Source organism: Bombyx mandarina, chromosome 05, assembly GCF_030267445.1.
Source record: "Bombyx mandarina strain Sakado chromosome 05, ASM3026744v2".
NCBI classification, from domain to species: Eukaryota; Metazoa; Arthropoda; class Insecta; order Lepidoptera; family Bombycidae; genus Bombyx; species Bombyx mandarina.
Genome location: NC_143212.1, coordinates 12,382,308 through 12,400,457, shown reverse-complemented (window position 1 = coordinate 12,400,457; position 18,150 = coordinate 12,382,308). Strand labels below are relative to the sequence as shown.

Here is an 18,150-nt window from a genome sequence, read left to right as displayed (position 1 = left end):
TCACAGATATTAAACAGTGAATAAACCACCGTTATTACACATTTAAGCCTGAAGAAACACTAAATAGACAAAATAAAACAAATCACACAACTTCACTCCTCGCGTTCCCGCCAAAAAGTTCTTCAAGTACCTACATAGTATATAGTATAGAATATATTACATTGAATTCATCCTCAATGTCGTGTGCCGTTTTTATTACATACATATGTCAACTAGTTAACCGTTGATCTTCAACTGTTACGTTTTCATGAGACGAGTTGGAAGTATCATTTGTGTAAGGCATGGTTCTTTTTTGCTTGTCAATCACACGGCACCGCATAACACAGAAAGCTCTATAGTCGGATTTTTTATTAGACGAAGTAAACTGACGTTTACTGTGTTGTCAGTTTTTGATGAAATAAAAATAGTGTTGTGACAAAGTGAACGATTGAAAAAACTCCTGAATTAATGAAATTGCCTCGATTGTCTAGTGAATAGTTAGTGTGCCGAACTGCCGATATCGGGCACGGGGTTCGAATTTTAGCCGTGCTTTGTACATACCAACGAGTTTTCGACGAAACATTATGTTCCTATGGTATCTACCTGTACTGAATACCGAGTGTTTTAAACATTAAGAAAAACATTGCGAGGAAGCTTGTAAGACTGTCCTATTTCCAATGCATCATATAGTTGAAACTATAGATGTATAAAATATAACAATTATAGGTACATAGGTAATGAAAAAAAAAAAACTGATTGTAGTTACATACTACTAGTAACATATTATTATATTGGATCACTTTAATACAATTTTATTGTAAAATATAAATAATATTCTTTTATAGTTTGAAATTAATGAGTAACTCTTCACACTCATTGTTCATTTATGTGATTGAACGAGAACTGAACGCATCACTATTACTTTAAATATAGCAACATTATTTCACAAAGTGACATTAGCTACTGTCAGCTGGCTTCGTCTAATTAAAAATCCGACTATAGGTGGTGAGTGAGTCGGTCACTTGCAATAGAAGAGTCGCGGCATAGTATAGCATAGATTATGTTAATAATGCTAGCCTATAGACACAACCCAATAAGTTTCTCGCCGGATCTTCTCAGTAGATCGCGATTCCGATCCCGTAGTTGATTCAGCGAAGCACTGCGCTTGCTAGGACTAGTTTTAGCAATTCTCTTAGGTTGAGCCCGTGAGCTCGCCTAGCGCGCGAAGTTGAGATAGCCCCTTAGGCTACCAACGATTAGGTAGAGAAAAAAATGTTAATAATTTTTTTGTTATTTATTTCCAGGCCGCCATCCTCTTGCTGTTCAATTTGGGTTCAATGCTGATAGTGTTCCCGGCAATGATTTCTCTGGACCTGAGGCGTCGGTCTGCAGCGCGGTCTGACGTGCTGTGCTGCATCATGCCTGAGAACCCCGTGCCCAAGAGACGAGTCACGGACAGGACCAGGAACAGAGGAAGCAATACTAAAGTGAGTTGAACTCGAAATTACAAGTTTATGGGCGTTCTTTTGTTTGATTTATTCTTTCCATTCCTTGTCTCGAATTAATGATGTTCGAATTATTCAAATGTCATGTCATGGTAAACTGCACATTAATTGCCAACATTACTCTTTAGCTGAAATTTTCTATTCGTCAGCATATTTGTCATTAATAAATAATTTGTTGACATTACAGAACAGCTGGAAAGACGCGACGCGACAACCGCTGGATCCTGAAGAAACGGGAGATGAATCCAAAGTGTCATGCATCAGTCTGTCCTTGACGAAATGGGCAAAGAATCATTACGCTCCTTTCATTATGAGACCATCAATAAAGGTAATTTTCATACCACATCTACATACATACTATTAAGAAAGTCAAACGATTTCTGATCAATTTAATACACATTATACACCGACACACAACGGCAGTTTTTAGTTATCTTCTTCTTTCTTTTATCCCCCTAGGTGGGGACAGTATAGCGAATTTTTTTTTATATGTTTGAGAGATTACTGATGGCCCGGAGGCCTTTCCAGTTTTACCAGGGCAGGCGGGTGAGCAAGGGATCAGCCAGGAGGGGTGGAATTTGCTAACAGCTGCCCGAGCGTCTCCAATGGAGCGAATTTTTCTCTTAAATTTTCTTTTATCAGCCGTCATCTCAACACTCCTCTTTCTCTCTCTCTCATATCGTCATTCAAACGCTCCATCCACGTCTTCTTCGGTCGACCTCTTCTCCCTCAACCTTGCACTACCATTTCCATACATGTCCTAGTCACATGCATCTCCTCTCTACGCATCACATATCCATACCACGCTCACCGTCCACTTTATAATTTGTCAATCACCGGGGGCTACTTTCACACTTCCTCTGATTTACTCATTCCTTATCTTTTAACTATATAAATTAAAACTAACTTCTTTTTTAATTTACTAAAAATTTCGTTTTCCTTTACAGGTAACATCGATGCTAGCGTTGATCGCCGTGATACTGGCCAGTGTCTGGGGCGCGACAAAAGTCAGGGACGGCCTAGACCTCACCGACATAGTACCAGAAAATACTGACGAACACCAATTCTTGTACCGACAAGAGAAGTACTTTGGCTTCTACAACATGTACGCGGTCACAAAGGGCGACTTCGAGTACCCGACCAATCAGAAGCTGCTGTACGAATACCACGACCAGTTTGTCAGGATACCTAACATCATAAAGAACGACAACGGCGGCCTCACGAAATTCTGGTTGACTCTGTTCCGCGACTGGCTCTTAGATCTGCAAGCGGTGTTCGATAAAGAAGTGGAAAGCGGCTGTATCACTCAGGAGTACTGGTGCAAAAACGCAAGCGACGAAGCCATACTAGCATACAAACTCATGGTGCAGACGGGTCACGTGGACACTCCCATCGACAAGTCACTGATCACCGCGGACAGAGCGAGCGGCCATAGACTTGTGGGCAAAGACGGCATCATCAACACGGACGCGTTCTACAACTACTTGTCGGCTTGGGCCACAAACGACGCGTTGGCCTACGGAGCGTCACAAGGCAATCTGAAACCGCAACCGAAAAAATGGACGCACTCTTCTAGCGACATGGACCTGGAAATACCCAAGTCGTCTCCCTTGATTTATACCCAGCTGCCCTTTTACCTGGCAGGGTTGAGTGACACGGAGAGTATAAAGTCTTTGATAACATCCGTCAGGGAGCTGTGCTTGAAGTTCGAAGCGAAGGGATTGTCCAATTTCCCGTCTGGTATTCCTTTCCTGTTTTGGGAGCAGTATCTGTATCTGAGAACATCGTTATCGCTGGCCCTCGCTTGCGCCCTGTCTGCTGTGTTTGTGGTAAGTTCAGGAAAATTTTATGCTATTATCTAAAACGTATGCTCCTGATAAAATCACAATTAAACAAATGATTCGCGATTTATATCCGCACTGAAGTACGCGCTGGGTCAATGCTCTGCTTTGACGCGAGAGCGGTCAGTCGGCGGTAGTACGAACTTGTTAATACAACAAATGCTTAGCTAACAAAAATAATTAATTTCATTTATAATAATAATAATAATAAACAAATAAAAAACTGGGAACAAATCACACACGGTCATCCGGCCCCAAATTAGGATTCCCTGTGTTGTTTAAATATATGTATATATAGATAATACACACCCAAACAATGGGTAAACAAAACTGTTCATCACACAATGTTTGCTCGATGTGGGAATCGAACCTAAGACCCTCAGCGCAAATAGTCAGAGCCGTAAACTTCTGCACCATCGAGTCAGTCAGTGATGTGTTAAATCAGCGTTCGGGGAACTTTTTTAATTATTACTCAAAAATATTTTTGTGTATGTTGATTTACCCCTATGGCGAAGAACAAAAAAAAATCGCTTCTTTTTAGCATCTTTCATATTATAGCCCCCATGATAATTTCGAAAAGAAAACAATAACTAAAAATTTAAAGATTCTAAGAAGATTTCACTTCAATATTATTATATACTTTTTAATCACAAAAGTTTTATTATTACCCCATTTGGGCTTAAATTATTACTTTGTCGAAATTATCATAATGATCTAAATAAAAAGCCTACGATTGTTTTCAGGCTGTAATGGTATTGCTTCTGAACGTGTGGGCGGCGGTGCTCGTGACGCTCGCGCTGGCTGTGCTGGTGCTCCAGTTGCTCGGCACGATGGCGCTACTTGGCATTAAGCTGTCCGCCATACCGGCAGTCCTACTTGTACTAGCCATCGGTCGAGGAGTGCATTTCACCGTCCATTTGTGCTTGGTGAGTTCATTGACCTTTATATTTGCGTATCACCATTTATGTAATTTTTAATACGCTTTTATTAGCTTCAGACGTATGTATGTAACTAGTCAGGTCATAAGTATTGTCACACAGTAAAAACTTTTCTTTTAGAATGCTGGCCACAAAAAAGTTTATTGAATTCGAATTACGAATTGTTCATGAAAATAAAAATGTATACTTTTAGAATTTTACCCATTTTTAAATATGGAGTGGACGCTTAAAGAAGACCGTGTTGCAGTTATTGCGTTGCATCGTTGCGGTTACGCGCCAATTCAAATTTTTAACATACTGAAAAATTTTAATATAACCAAAAGATTCGTTTATCAAACGATACAATGAAGACTCTAGTGTAGATGACAGGTCAAGAAGTGGTCGCCCTCGGTCTGTTAGGACTCCAGCAGTGATAAAAGCTGTGAAGGCGCGAATTCAAAGAAATCCCAAACGTAAGCAGCAAACTGCTGGCCCTTCAGATGGGGTTAAGCAGAATCATGGTGAAAAGGGTGTTAAATGAAGACCTAGGGCTTCGGGCATATCTAAGAAAAACAGGACATCGTTTGAATGCTCGTCTAATGGACCTGAGACTGAAGAGATGCCGCGCTTTGTTGAAGCGGTACGCGGGAAAAAAAATATCGGGAAATTCTTTTTTCGGATGAAAAATTTTTTACAGTAGAAGAGAGCTACAACAAACAAAATGATAAGGTGTACGCACACAGTAGTGAAGAAGCTAGCAACCGTATTCTGCGTGTCCAACGACGTCATTTTCCATCCTCGCTCATGGTATGGTTGGGAGTTTCTTATTGGGGCTTAACAGAGGTACATTTTTGTGAGAAAGGTGTAAAAACGAATGCAGTTGTGTATCAAAATACAGTCCTGACTAACCTTGTGGAGCCTGTTTCTCATACCATATTCAATAACTGGCATTGGGTATTCCAACAAGATTCGGCGCCAGCTCATAGAGCGAAGAGCACACAAGACTGGCTGGCGGCGCGTGAAATCGACTTCATCCGGCACGAAGACTGGCCCTCCTCCAGTCCAGATTTGAATCCGTTAGATTACAAGATATGGCAACATTTGGAGGAAAAGGCGTGCTCAAAGCCTCATCCCAATTTGGAGTCACTCAAGACATCCTTGATTAAGGCAGCCGCCGATATTGACATGGACCTCGTTCGTGCTGCGATAGACGACTGGCCGCGCAGATTGAAGGCCTGTATTCAAAATCACGGAGATCATTTTGAATAAAGTTTAGTGTCATAAGAATCTATGTTTTGTTACGTTCATTTTGGTATATGAATTGTTACATAATGAATAAACTTGTTTCAATTATTTTACATTAAACATGTGACAGAATTTATGGCCTGACTAGGTATGTTTGTAACGGAATCTTTGAACATGATTTTGACCCTCTTCAAAACTTCGGATTAACTGGAAATTTGGTATACTTATTAAGGACCGAGGACAATTCAATATTTAAAAAAAAAGTGACAAAAATAATGGAAAGATTGAAATTCAACCAAAAAATGACAAATAAATAATAGTTTAAAAAAAACTTGTAATGATGCTTTTCAGTATATTATCAAAATAACCCTTCTACTCATATCTGTTCATAAAATATTTATAACTACTTATATACTATCTATTGGTGGTAGGACCTCTACTGGTGGTAGGACCTCTTGTGAGTCCGCACGGGTAGGTACCACCACCCCGCCTATTTCCGCCGTGAAGCAGTAATGCGTTTCGGTTCGAAGGGTGGGGTAGCCGTTGTAACTATACTGAGACCTTAGAACTTATATCTCGAGGTGGGTGGCGCATTTACGTTGTAGATGTCTATGGGCTCCAGTAACCACTTAACACCAGGTGGGCTGTGAGCTCGTCCATCCATCTAAGCAATAAAAAAATAAAAAAAATCATGCACCCCACGCTTTTTACCATAAAATCACTTTTCCTTACACTATTTTTAATTAAAAATTTATTAAAATTTATTTTCTATTTTTTAGTTGGATTTTCTATAAAAGCGTATTTTGTTAGTTTTTTTCAAACTATTATTTAGTCATAATTTGTAATTAATATTAGAGTTTCGAGAAAATTGATCGATGATAAGCTAATATTAAAATTTACAAAAAATATAATTATATTGTACTTTTGTCGACGTTAAATGAATTAATTGGACGTGTTCTTCGACAGGGCTTCGTAACGTCGATCGGTTGCAAGCGGCGTCGGGCCTCGCTCGCGCTGGAGTCTGTGCTGGCGCCGGTGGTGCACGGCGCCGTCGCGGCCGCGCTAGCCGCGTCGATGCTGGCGACCAGCGAGTTCGGTTTCGTCGCCAGACTGTTCCTGAAATTACTACTGGCTCTCATCGTTCTGGGATTCGTCGACGGTCTACTGTTCTTTCCGGTTGTACTGGCGATACTCGGACCGGCCGCGGAGGTGTGTAACTTGAAAAACATATACAGAGTGTGATTTTTTTTTACTAAGTTAACAATTTTTTTTTTAAATATACAGAATTCTTAATTTTGGTATTCTTATACGTTACTGCTTACATGCATAAATCTGTATTTCAATAAGTTCATCTTTACCTACATGACTATCATCAGTCATGAATAAAATATGGAAAAATAATACGTATTTTGAAAAAGAAAGACGTTTAATTATTACTTTGAAATGACAACTATTGAAATGGCTTTGATATTTTTCTCATAAGTTTCTCGTTTACTTTTTATAGAAATGAGACTTATAATAAAAATAGCTGTACCCGTGCGCTTCGCTGGGCATTTAAAATTAACATTATTATTTCTCACCCCCGCAAAAATTCTCATCATTAATGCCCCCGCAGCTGGTGTAGCTAGTCCAACGCTCATATAAACATTAGCCTATCCATTAAGTACATGTATTTTCTACATGAATACCAAGTTTCAAGTCAATCGGATGCATGGTTCAGTAGTTATAACAGAACATCCGTAAAAACCACTGTAGATTTATCTATTAGTATAGATTTGTATCGATCCCCTTTCTAAGGTTGAGTAAGCTTAATATAATATAATAAACACTAACAATGCGAATACAACTTCTTTTGCTGTAAATAATGAACAAAACCTTCGAAAGAATCAAGAATACTAGATAAAGAAAATCGATTAAACGTAGATTTTTTTATTGCTTAGATGGGTGGACGAGCTCACAGTCCACCTAGTGTTAAGTGGTTACATAGACATCTACAATGTAAATGCGCCACCCACCTTGATGACACAGCAAACAAAACCTTGAAACTATCTCAAAAATCTCAAGTAATAAGGAGAGTATTTGTTGTCGTGTGCAGGTGAGGCCGCTGGAGCACGGCGAGCGGCTGCCGACCCCGTCCCCGGTGCGGTCGCCGGTGTGGGCGCGGCGGGGGGCGGGCGCGGGGGGCGCCGCCGAGCGGACGCGCTGCAAGGGCCCTCCGCGCGCCGCACCCTCCCTCACCACCATCACCGAGGAGCCCCCAAGCTGGCACAGCTCGGCGCCCTCCGTACAGTCTTCCATGCAGTCCATCCTAGTGCAGCCAGAGCTCGTCGTCGAGACCACCACCTATAACGGTAGTGATTCCACTTCGGGACGCTCCACTCCCACCTCCAAGACTACTCACACGGGCGCTATTACTACCAAGGTTAGTTTTATCACTTTCTCTTCCCTAGTTAGGTAGATCCCGGCAACCAAACGGAATATTTCACTTTACCTATGATATTGATGTAACATTTTAGAACTATGTACTTTCTACTAATAATCTTGGTCTGATTTATTCTCCAGGTGACTGCCACGGCAAACATCAAAGTGGAGGTGGTCACGCCGAGCGACAGGAAAACTCGACGATCCTATCACTATTACGATCGCCGTAGAGACCGCGACGACGATCGGGACAGAGACCGCGACCGAGACCGAGATAGAGACAGAGACCGGGAGAGATCGAGAGAGAGAGACCGCAGAGACCGGCACAGAGACGAGAGGGAGCACCGCGCGTCGCCGCGGGAGAACGGCCGCGACTCCGGACACGAGAGCGACTCCTCCCGCCACTGACACAGAGAGAGAGAGAGAGAGGGAGAGAGATACTACTGGGTCTTGGTACCTGAATGACGCGGAGGCTATGAAGTTCGGTGCGCAGTGGGAGCCCAGCACGCGTCGAGTACGGGTCGGTACCGCAAACATTCCACAGAGGGCGGCGCTGGTGCTTCCGCATTGTGATTCGGTATTTCAACGGTGCGAACTCTTGTTAAACCAAATATCCACTATGTAGAAGATCTAAACGTTTGTGTGTTCCTATTGTAAAGACATTTCTGTTTCGTCATCCGTTGCTCTTGTTATGTTTATTTATCTAAAGACTGTGGTCGATTATTATTAACTTATGCTAATTATTTATTTTACATCTACGTTTTTTTTTTTTTTAATTTTCGACACCTGAATCTGTGGAGTGCCTCAGATTAATTGTACAAATTATTTACGTAGTTTTAAACTAGTTTTAGGTCGCTATTTATGAGATTACTTAGTGTTTTTTTTTTTAAATATCCATAATGTATCGTTGTGATCTTTAGGTAAAAATTGTAACTTTAAAGACTGCATTTTTAATACGAATATACAGTATTTTCGTGTGCTGAATAGCGAGTGAATACCGAACCGATACAATCGCTTACCTCAGAATGTGAAATTACAAAATGAGAAATCAAATGTGCAAAGTACTTAGTAGAGTAAATATATATTATTTATACGTAGATACGTAAATATGTACATATAGCTGTATTTAGTCGTATGATGTGCCGAACCAGTGACGTTTGGATACGAATGTATCATTAATTTTTATACATTTTTTTTGTACTGACATTTTGTCGAAAAACTAGATGTTAGAATGTGACGCGTTTATTAGAATATATAAGTTTACAAATTAACAAATGATTGTATCATATGATTTAAAAAAAATTACCCCATTTTCTCTTTTTTTTTGTTTGTTTAATTTGACGACGATATAAATTGTTGAAGATCAAAGCACATTTTCAATATAGATGTTTGTACCGATTCATTTTATCATATCGTAATATTTACATACAAACGAAATTCTAATTTATTCGTAATGCCTATGCAACGAAAATGTCTGTATTGGAGAAATAAACAACATCGAATTATACTTTGGAATTTTATTTGATTTTCAGAATGATACCCTGATTCTATCTTAAAATATTCGAGCTCTCTCTATTTTTTAAACCAAAGTAGTCTAGACCCAAAAAGAAATAGAGTTGTCGCGCTGGCTATATTTTTATTGCATCAGTGGGTAAGAGAGTACGTGACTGGCCAAGTGATCTTCAGTAACGTTATCAATGGAACGAGCCAGCCACACCGCAACCTACCAAATCATTCCAAGGATACACGACTGGACAGTCATTTCGGCGACATCTACTAAAAGATTATCCCGGGGCGAGATACATAAATGAATGCTTAATATTTTTTTGGTTCAACGCTAATAGTTTAACTTCACAATAGGCGTTATACACATACATTGCGTACATTGTGCACCAAGGGTGAAAAGTAGGACATTTCCTCCCGCGTGTAAAAAAAACATGAGGGATGAGATGTCCTACTTTTATCCCTCGGTGCATATACTATTTTTTCTCCTACCAGTCTGAAAGCTGGTGGAGTACCGAGCTAGGGTCCAGGAGCGAAGCCCTGGCCGGGGGTAGAGGGGGCGGAGCACCTCAATACTCATATAAAAACAATTTAACTGTTTTTTAATTTATAAATAAAATACTACTAATTGAATAAGAACTGTCTGATGAACTCATCTTTGTTTAATACTTCACTATTAATATTTCACTTTTACACTAAACACAATATTGCAAATATTACCCGAGCACAACAATGGCGGAGAATTTTAGGTGCGTGAGAGCAGACGTAGGCACTAACGCGCATGCGCACTTGTCAGTACCCAGGGAAAAATAATTATATAGCCGGCAAACTTCTTGAGCATTTGTTGACGTAGTGGGGGTAAGTTCGCGCATGGTACACTCACGTGCAAAAACATTATTTACTCTGCGTCATAATGCTATTAAATTATTAAAATCAACATATGTATTTATTTATATATTTATTAGAACATCAACAAAAAATATAGGTTAATAATTGTAATAATTTAATCTTGGGGTAATATAGATATTCCTTCTATTAAGTCAAAACTAGAGCTGTTGCCAGGTCTCGGTTCAGTTGAAGCGAAGCTGGTACCTATTTGTAATTTTTTTTTCGTTATCATAATCTTGACCATCATCATCATCACTGTTTTCATCACCCGAGTCGCTATCATCGTGATGAGTTGACATAGGGCTCATCGGTTTAGTTTCAACTCGGTCGGTTCGGTCTTCTTTTTTATCTATAATTAATTATTTTTTGAAGATATTCGATTTATCGATATTCGATCGTAGTAATCGAATGTTACTTTTTTCAATTACCAGCTTCCGATTATTTTCTGTTTTTTTTTCCATCTGAAGCCTAGCTCTTTCATAATTCGTCGTAAACTTCATTCCGAGCCATTAAAATGTATATCTTCTTTAAAATTTTCGAAGCCTTTCTACGGTACGGAGTTTCGCTGCTTGTTATGTAGTTATTATGATTACATCTTTTTATTACAGATTGAACGAAACTATCCATTCCGGTAACTTTCTTCTTCCCTGATCTTTTCTTACCCGAAGTCTGAAACACGGCGAGCAAGCCAGAGCCTTTAGCTTCCTTAATAATGCACCTAACAGTACTCACTGATGGTTTTGTTACTTCCGAAGTTTGTTTTAATTTTTCCATATCATTCTTCCCCTGTTTTATAATGAAGCAATATACGTACGTCGTACACAATTTTTCTACCCTTTCTTTTGAATACTACACCAGTTTGTCGCGGCATAGTGTATGTTTTATAAAAAATCAACAAACACTCAACAAATAGCAATGGCAACAAAGTCCACAAGTAATTATAACAAATAATTAACGATTAATAACGATAGACTTTCCACTGTACGCAAGCGTACTTTTGGGAGCAAGCGGAATGAAGGCGCGGTGCGGGACGCAAGGTTCGACTGATCTACCAATAAAGCGCTCGATACGATTTCCCCTGCCGTCGCGCCTCACCCTCACCACCAAAGTGATCTAAAATTCGGTTCTGCGCAGTCAAGGTCATTTGCTCAAGAAGTTTGCCGGTTACTATACAATCATTGATTGTGACGTTGTGTACATGCTTTAAATATTAACTCGAAACTTTTTCCCCCTACCTATTCGCTGGTAGCCTAAGAGGCTATGTTATATAACTACGCCCGCACGGGTAGGACTCGAAACTATTTTGGAAGTCCTGAAAACTCATATTCCCGAGAACTGGTGAAATAAATTCAGCGGGCTAGTCCTTCGTATTATTTTTATAATATGCATTTATTATTGTTGTAAAAGAATAATTTTAAGTTTAATTTGCCAAGCTATATGTAATTTAATTAACAGATGATTATCAGATGATTACCAAATGTATCCAGGTGGTTCTTATTTTTAAAAGTTCTTCGGAAACTACAAGACACGGCCGAATTGAATTCAGTACCTGTGGCGTTATACGAAGCGAAAATAAAATACGATCTCTGTATTATAGACGTTTTGGAAACAAAAATGAAGAAAAATGGTCTCCCGCCATTTTTTTTTTATTTCTTTTCAATCCACTAAAATAAACGAATATAGGGAAGAAGCTCGAAACATTTTGAAGATTTGTTCCAAAAATAAAGAAAAAAGAGATACAAACACAAAAAATCCTTAGATATAAAAAGCATTAATATAAGCTTTATGTATACGCATATGACCACATCTTTCGTTATTTTTGGTCACAATGTAGTATATTATTGTGCTTAAACTATATATCCCACGGATATTTTGTGTAGCTGTAGTTTCCGCATAACACCAAAGGGTAACGAGGATTACTGAATTGCAGCGATGCCCACACACTGGACGGTATCAGCTAAGCCTTTTCTTTGTTATATTTTTCCTTGTTTACTAAATATTTATATTTGTCCGTGTAAAACTATATATTGTAGCGGTAAGACTTGACTTGACTTCCACGGTGAAGGAATAACAGCGTGGTATAAAAATCGAACCCGCAAAATGATAATTTTCGTAATTACTGGTAGTAGGACCTCTTATGAGTCCGCACAGGTAGATACCACCACCCTGCCTATTTCTGCCTTGAAGCAGTAATGCGTTTCGGTTTGAAGGGCGAGGCAGCCGTTATAACTATACTTGAGACCTTAAAACTTATATCTCATGGTGGGTGGCGCATTTACGTCGTAGATGTCTATGGGCTTCAGTAACCAATTAACACGAGGTAGACTGTGAGCTCGTCCACCTATCTAAGCAACAAAAAAAAAAGAAGAACTGTCTAATATGGAGGAAAAGTGTCCAGCTGTAAGCAGTCAACTACGACTGAAAAACTCACCAAAACACCTCTATCCTTGCCACCGGTATGATTATAGTATGATATGAATGTAGCAGTGGTGTAGGCTGAGTGAAATTTGCTGAGTTGGGAAGTTTAAAATACATAATAATTTTTGGCGCTACCTTTGCAATTACACCACTCGCTATGATAGCGCTTTTCTAATAGGTCGCTTTTTTTTTCCTACCTAAGCTGGTAGCCTTGAGAGGCTATTCCAGCGTAACCTTAACTAGTAAGTGAGCTCACGGGGCTTAAACTTGACGACGTTGCTAACACGAACCCTAGCAAGAGCCGTGCTTCTCAGAATCTACCACCGGATCGGAAACGCAACCCACTAACAAGATCCGGCGAGAAACTCAGTGGGCTGTGTCTGAGGGTTAATTTACTCGTCGAGCCCTTCGTCGCAAGCGACGGGTTCGACGAGAACGGTGACCGGTGCTTGAAGTACCTAAAAGCACCGTTAGTGGATCGGGAGGATCCGAAATGACGTGAATTGGTCGCATTGACATGCATTTTGCATTGAATGCACAAATTTTCACAGAAATTACGGATATTGTTAGTCTTTACGTGTACGTCATATGTAAACGTCAGTAATTGATCTTTTTATAGAGTTTTATCTTAAAAACATGACATCTTGCGTTGTGATAAGTATTAAAATCTGACTGCTATCCAAAATGCTATTGAATAATTTCCAAAAACGACTTCTACAAGTGATCAAAAGTAAGTCCCACAAAATCTCTCGTTTATTACTATAATTGAAATTTACAGAGATATTTAAATCAGTGCGCTTTAACATCATGTGAATCTGCCCTTGTGAAGGCTTTTATTTTAATTAAGATGGCTTAAGTTTCCATTCACGGGGTACAGTAGGATTACACAATAGTCCCACTACGTGTCTGCGTCACGTAGCATTACCATCACAGATTAAATAGAGATAGTACACCACTAAGCCATTTTCATTTAAAACAAAACTTTTCTTAGTTTTTAATATATATGTATAGGTATATATAAAGCCGATACTTCTGTGGAACATTTTTGTAAAGTTCCCGCGAGAACCAACTACGTATCGACGTATTTTTTTCTTAGGGTGGCTAATTAATAATAGCAACTTTAAATATACCTATCATAACACAAATTATAATTTGAAAGAAATTCTGCATATTTTTTACATACTCTCTTTGTTTTTTTTTGTCTCACATGAGATAGCATCGTAATTGTTGGAAAATTAACATTTAATTTTTTTAATTTTTTAAGGGATATTATTACCTGGTAACTAAGACCTTTAGGTCAAGTTTTATTTGAATTTTTAATCATATTTTTATGAAAAATGATAATATGGAGTGAAATGAAATGAAGATGATTAATTTGATGTATTAATTAACTGAGATGAAATGAAATGAAATGAGATGAGATGATATGGGATGAAATATAATCTCAGTAAAACGGTGGTTATTTACTGAGACTTTTTCAGTGGGGTTTTTTGAAGAATCCCGAGAAACTATGTCCAGCGGCTTTATTTCATTTTCCCACACTTGTGCACTTTCACAGATATTAAACAGTTAATAAATCATCGTTATTACACATTTTAAACCTGAAGAAACACTAAACAGACAATATAAAACAAATCACAACTTCACTCCTCGCGTTCACGCCAAAAAGTCCATTAAGATTTTACAGATGATTTTAAGAAAGAGTGTATGGTTGCCAATAATTTGTAAATTGAAATGAATTCTATTTTCAAATACAGTCGGCGAGCTTAGGCTAATCGCTCGTTCCTGCCGCTTCTATACGACAACCCTGAACCTCATACCGCACTACAGACGGTCCCTAAGCTACAAGGGATAAGATTGTAAGTTTGGCGCCATCCACCTTATTAACCTGACCTTGAGCTGACAAAAGTGGAACTTCTTGGCAGCGCAAAATTCGATACCCAATAGGCATTACAAAATGCATTAGAAGAGTTTTTGGGTCCCGTACACCTGGCTTCTTCGAAAAGAACATTAAAAAATTTCTCTGTCCGATGCATCTATCGATACCAGCAGAGAGGGAAATTTTTTTGGATGCATATTTTTATTTATAGAAATAAAACATATTTATAAAAATAAGAATTTTCTGTATTATAAACGGCTATTTCATAGGCAAAGATCTGATATTTCATTTAGTTAAATTTTATTTCAAGTCCGTTATATTTCGGACCGTGTTAAGACATCATTCATCATAGATACAGATTTAAAATCATTCAATCTCAAACTTGTCGTTGCCTGCCTGGTTCCGAATCGGCAACCTTTTAATTACCGTAGGTGGAATGGCAATAGGCCACCGGCGTGAAATCGAGCGGTGAATTACCCAGTAAGTTGCTCACCGGATTTCGATTAGTGAAGCATAGCACTTTCTAGGACAGATGTTAGCACACCCTTTCAGGCTGAGTCCCGTGAGCTCGCTACCAGTCCTGGCAAACCCAAACATAGGCCCTCAAGGCTACCGATGGATAAGCAGGAAAAAAGTAGAAAGATATTCGTGCTCACTAATTTAGTACGTATATACCTAGTCAGGTCATAAATTCTGTCACATGTTTAATGTAAAATAATTGAAACAAGTTTATTCATTATGTAACCATTCATATACCAAAATGAACGTAACAAAACATAGATTCTTATGACACTAAAGTTTATTCAAAATGATCTCCGTGATTTTGAATACAGGCCTTCAATCTGCGCGGCCAGTCGTCTATCGCAGCACGAACGAGGTCCATGTCAATATCGGCGGCTGCCTTAATCAAGGATGTCTTGAGTGACTCCAAATTGGGATGAGGCCTTGAGCACGCCTTTTCCTCCAAGTGTTGCCATATCTTGTAATCTAACGGATTCAAATCTGGACTGGAGGAGGGCCAGTCTTCATGCCGGATGAAGTCGATTTCACGAGCCGCCAGCCAGTCTTGTGTGCTCTTTGCTCTATGAGCTGGCGCCGAATCTTGTTGGAATACCCAGTGCCTGTTATTGAACATGGTATTAGAAACAGGTTCCACAGGGTTTGTCAGGACTGTATTTTGATACACAACTGCATTCGTTTTTACACCTTTCTCACAAAAATGTACCTCTGTTAAGCCCCAATAAGAAATCCCAACCATACCATGAGCGAAGATGGAAAATGACCTCGTTGGACACACGGAATACGGTTGCTCGCTTCTTCACTACTGTGTGCGTACACCTTATCATTTTGTTTGTTGTAGCTCTCTTCTACGGTAAAAATTTTTTCATCCGAAAAAATAATTTCCCCTATGTTTTTTTCCCGCGTACCGCTTCAACAAAGCGCGGCATCTCTTCAGTCTCAGGTCCATTAGACGAGCATTCAAACGATGTCCTGTTTTTCTTCGATATGCCCGAAGCCCTAAGTCTTCATTTAACACCCTTTTCACCGTGGTTCTGCTTAACCCCATCTGAAGGGCCAACAGTTTCTGCTTACGTTTGGGATTTATTTGAATTCGCGCCTTCACAGCTTTTATCACTGCTGGAGTCCTAACAGACCGAGGGCGACCACTTCTTGACCTGTCATCTACACTAGAATCTTCATTGTATCGTTTGATGGTACGATAAACGAATCTTTTGGTTATATTCAAATTTTTCAGTATGTTAAAAATTTGAATTGGCGCGTAACCGCAACGGTGCAACGCAATAACTGCAACACGGTCTTCTCTAAGCGTCCACTCCGTATTTAAAAATGAGTAAAATTCTAAAAGTATACATTTTTATTTTCATGAACAATTCGAAATTCGAATTCAATAAACTTTTTTGTGGCCAGCATTCTAAAAGAAAAGTTTTTTCTGTGTGACAATACTTATGACCTGACTAGTTATATTTATTAAGGCTAATTTTAAGCTTGTGCACACTCTTACTTACTTCAACCTTAATCTTCTGACAACTAAAAAAGTTAAATGACATCAAACGAAAGAAGGGCGCTAAGTTACTCCGTTCCAACTTTAAAAATTGATGCTGAAACTATTACTACATATAAGCCAAGACTTAACATTAATAACTATTCGAGTTTTGTATTGATTTACACAATCTTACAGAACAAGTACATCTATGGTACATCTTACAGTTTCATATGAAATAGCTAAACGTTTAAAAGGTAAGTTCAACTTGAGCAATGAAAACAAAGCGTCCAGCGTACCGTGATTCGCTTAGTCCAAATTATAACAACGGTAGAGCGAAATTTCGGCGGTAGCAACGCCTGTGACATTCCTTAGAAAACGGGAGTACGGGAATCAATAAAGGATTTCCTGGCGTCGTGCCCACGCATGTGCGTGACGACCACCGTCACCGTGCACGTAGACCGACCTCGACTAATTATCACTACAAGCCTCGTGTTCATCATCATCATAAATCAACTATCTTAACATTCTCTTGAAAGTATGTACATGTGAATCGGTCGCATCTAAAAACGTTCTCCTGAGTTCAAGGTGCACGTCTGCGACAACAGAGACGTTCACACCAGTCGCTGGCCATCAACCCTGTGCACGATCAAATAAATCTGAGTAATAAGCAGTAGGCCGGTGCGTTATTGGGCGTATGATTCGCGCGCAGCGTCAGTGCGGGAGCGGGGCTGCGAGCACGAGGCGGGGGGCGGGAGGAGCGCGGCGGCGCGGCAGCGGGCCTCACTCCTCACGCGCGACACGCTCTGTCCTCGCCCTGCGGCTCGCCCGCACTGGTTCCGGCCCGATCCCTAACCTGACTCCGCAGCCTCTCGATGACTTATGCTCAAGCGTCCGCCCTTTGGTGACATTGCAGCGGGAGTGTAGTGCGAACTGAACTGCTTCTATGTGGAGGCGAGCTGTGTTGTGATTCTTGTGTGCTCTTGTCATGTGGGGAGTGCGATGGCGCTGAAACAGACCATGTCACGGTGGCAGACGCTGGGCCTGCTCTGGGCGCTATTGGCGGCAACGGCACTCGCTAATCAATTGGAAGATATTCCACACAATGAGTAAGAACTCTGCTTGGATACAAATCTGACAACTCTGAATATAATCATTCATTTTCAAAGTATCGCCAGTGAAAGTAAAATGAAAAGTTTCACTCTTTTTTAAGAAAATGTTATTCGAGACGCATACGAATGCAATAATCCATATCCATAACAATGTTTGACAAAATAGTTCCCATCTTACAAAGTAATAATTATACTACAATGAACAATTACAAGAACGATAAAATATTAATATTAACAAAACGCCAGTTTTATTTTAAATTAAAAACGTTTTAATGATTAGATCGTTGTTCTATTAAATACGTATGTATATTACACCTACTTACTCGTACAATGGTAAACAAAGTCAAAGTTCAAAATAAGATAACTCATATGAGCATATACACACGAGTATATATTAGATAAAAATACAGAGAAATAGAGTAAATATTTTCTCGATAATA

At 39.5% G+C, this 18,150-nt stretch overlaps 2 protein-coding genes across 3 annotated transcripts in view; both read left to right on the top strand.

Annotated features, from left to right (window-relative positions):
* The window catches only part of ptc (protein patched), a 44,675-nt gene extending 35,260 nt beyond the window's left edge, over positions 1-9,415 (top strand). The window contains exons 10-16 of the mRNA XM_089727815.1: positions 1,284-1,466; positions 1,672-1,812; positions 2,432-3,313; positions 4,069-4,251; positions 6,454-6,696; positions 7,583-7,909; positions 8,050-9,415. Coding sequence (XP_089583941.1) covers positions 1,284-1,466; positions 1,672-1,812; positions 2,432-3,313; positions 4,069-4,251; positions 6,454-6,696; positions 7,583-7,909; positions 8,050-8,316 — 2,226 coding nt within the window. The 3' untranslated portion in view covers positions 8,317-9,415. The remainder of the gene's footprint in view (positions 1-1,283; positions 1,467-1,671; positions 1,813-2,431; positions 3,314-4,068; positions 4,252-6,453; positions 6,697-7,582; positions 7,910-8,049) is intronic.
* Positions 9,416-17,286: 7,871 nt separating this feature from the next.
* Positions 17,287-18,150, top strand: part of stol (voltage-dependent calcium channel subunit stolid) — a 78,613-nt gene continuing 77,749 nt past the window's right edge. Inside the window, exon 1 of one of the 2 annotated variants that reach the window (XM_089727816.1) lies at positions 17,287-17,707. In XM_089727816.1, the coding sequence (XP_089583942.1) occupies positions 17,601-17,707 (107 nt within the window). In that variant the 5' untranslated portion in view covers positions 17,287-17,600. The remainder of the gene's footprint in view (positions 17,708-18,150) is intronic. The other variant, XM_089727817.1, reaches the window with a different exon arrangement.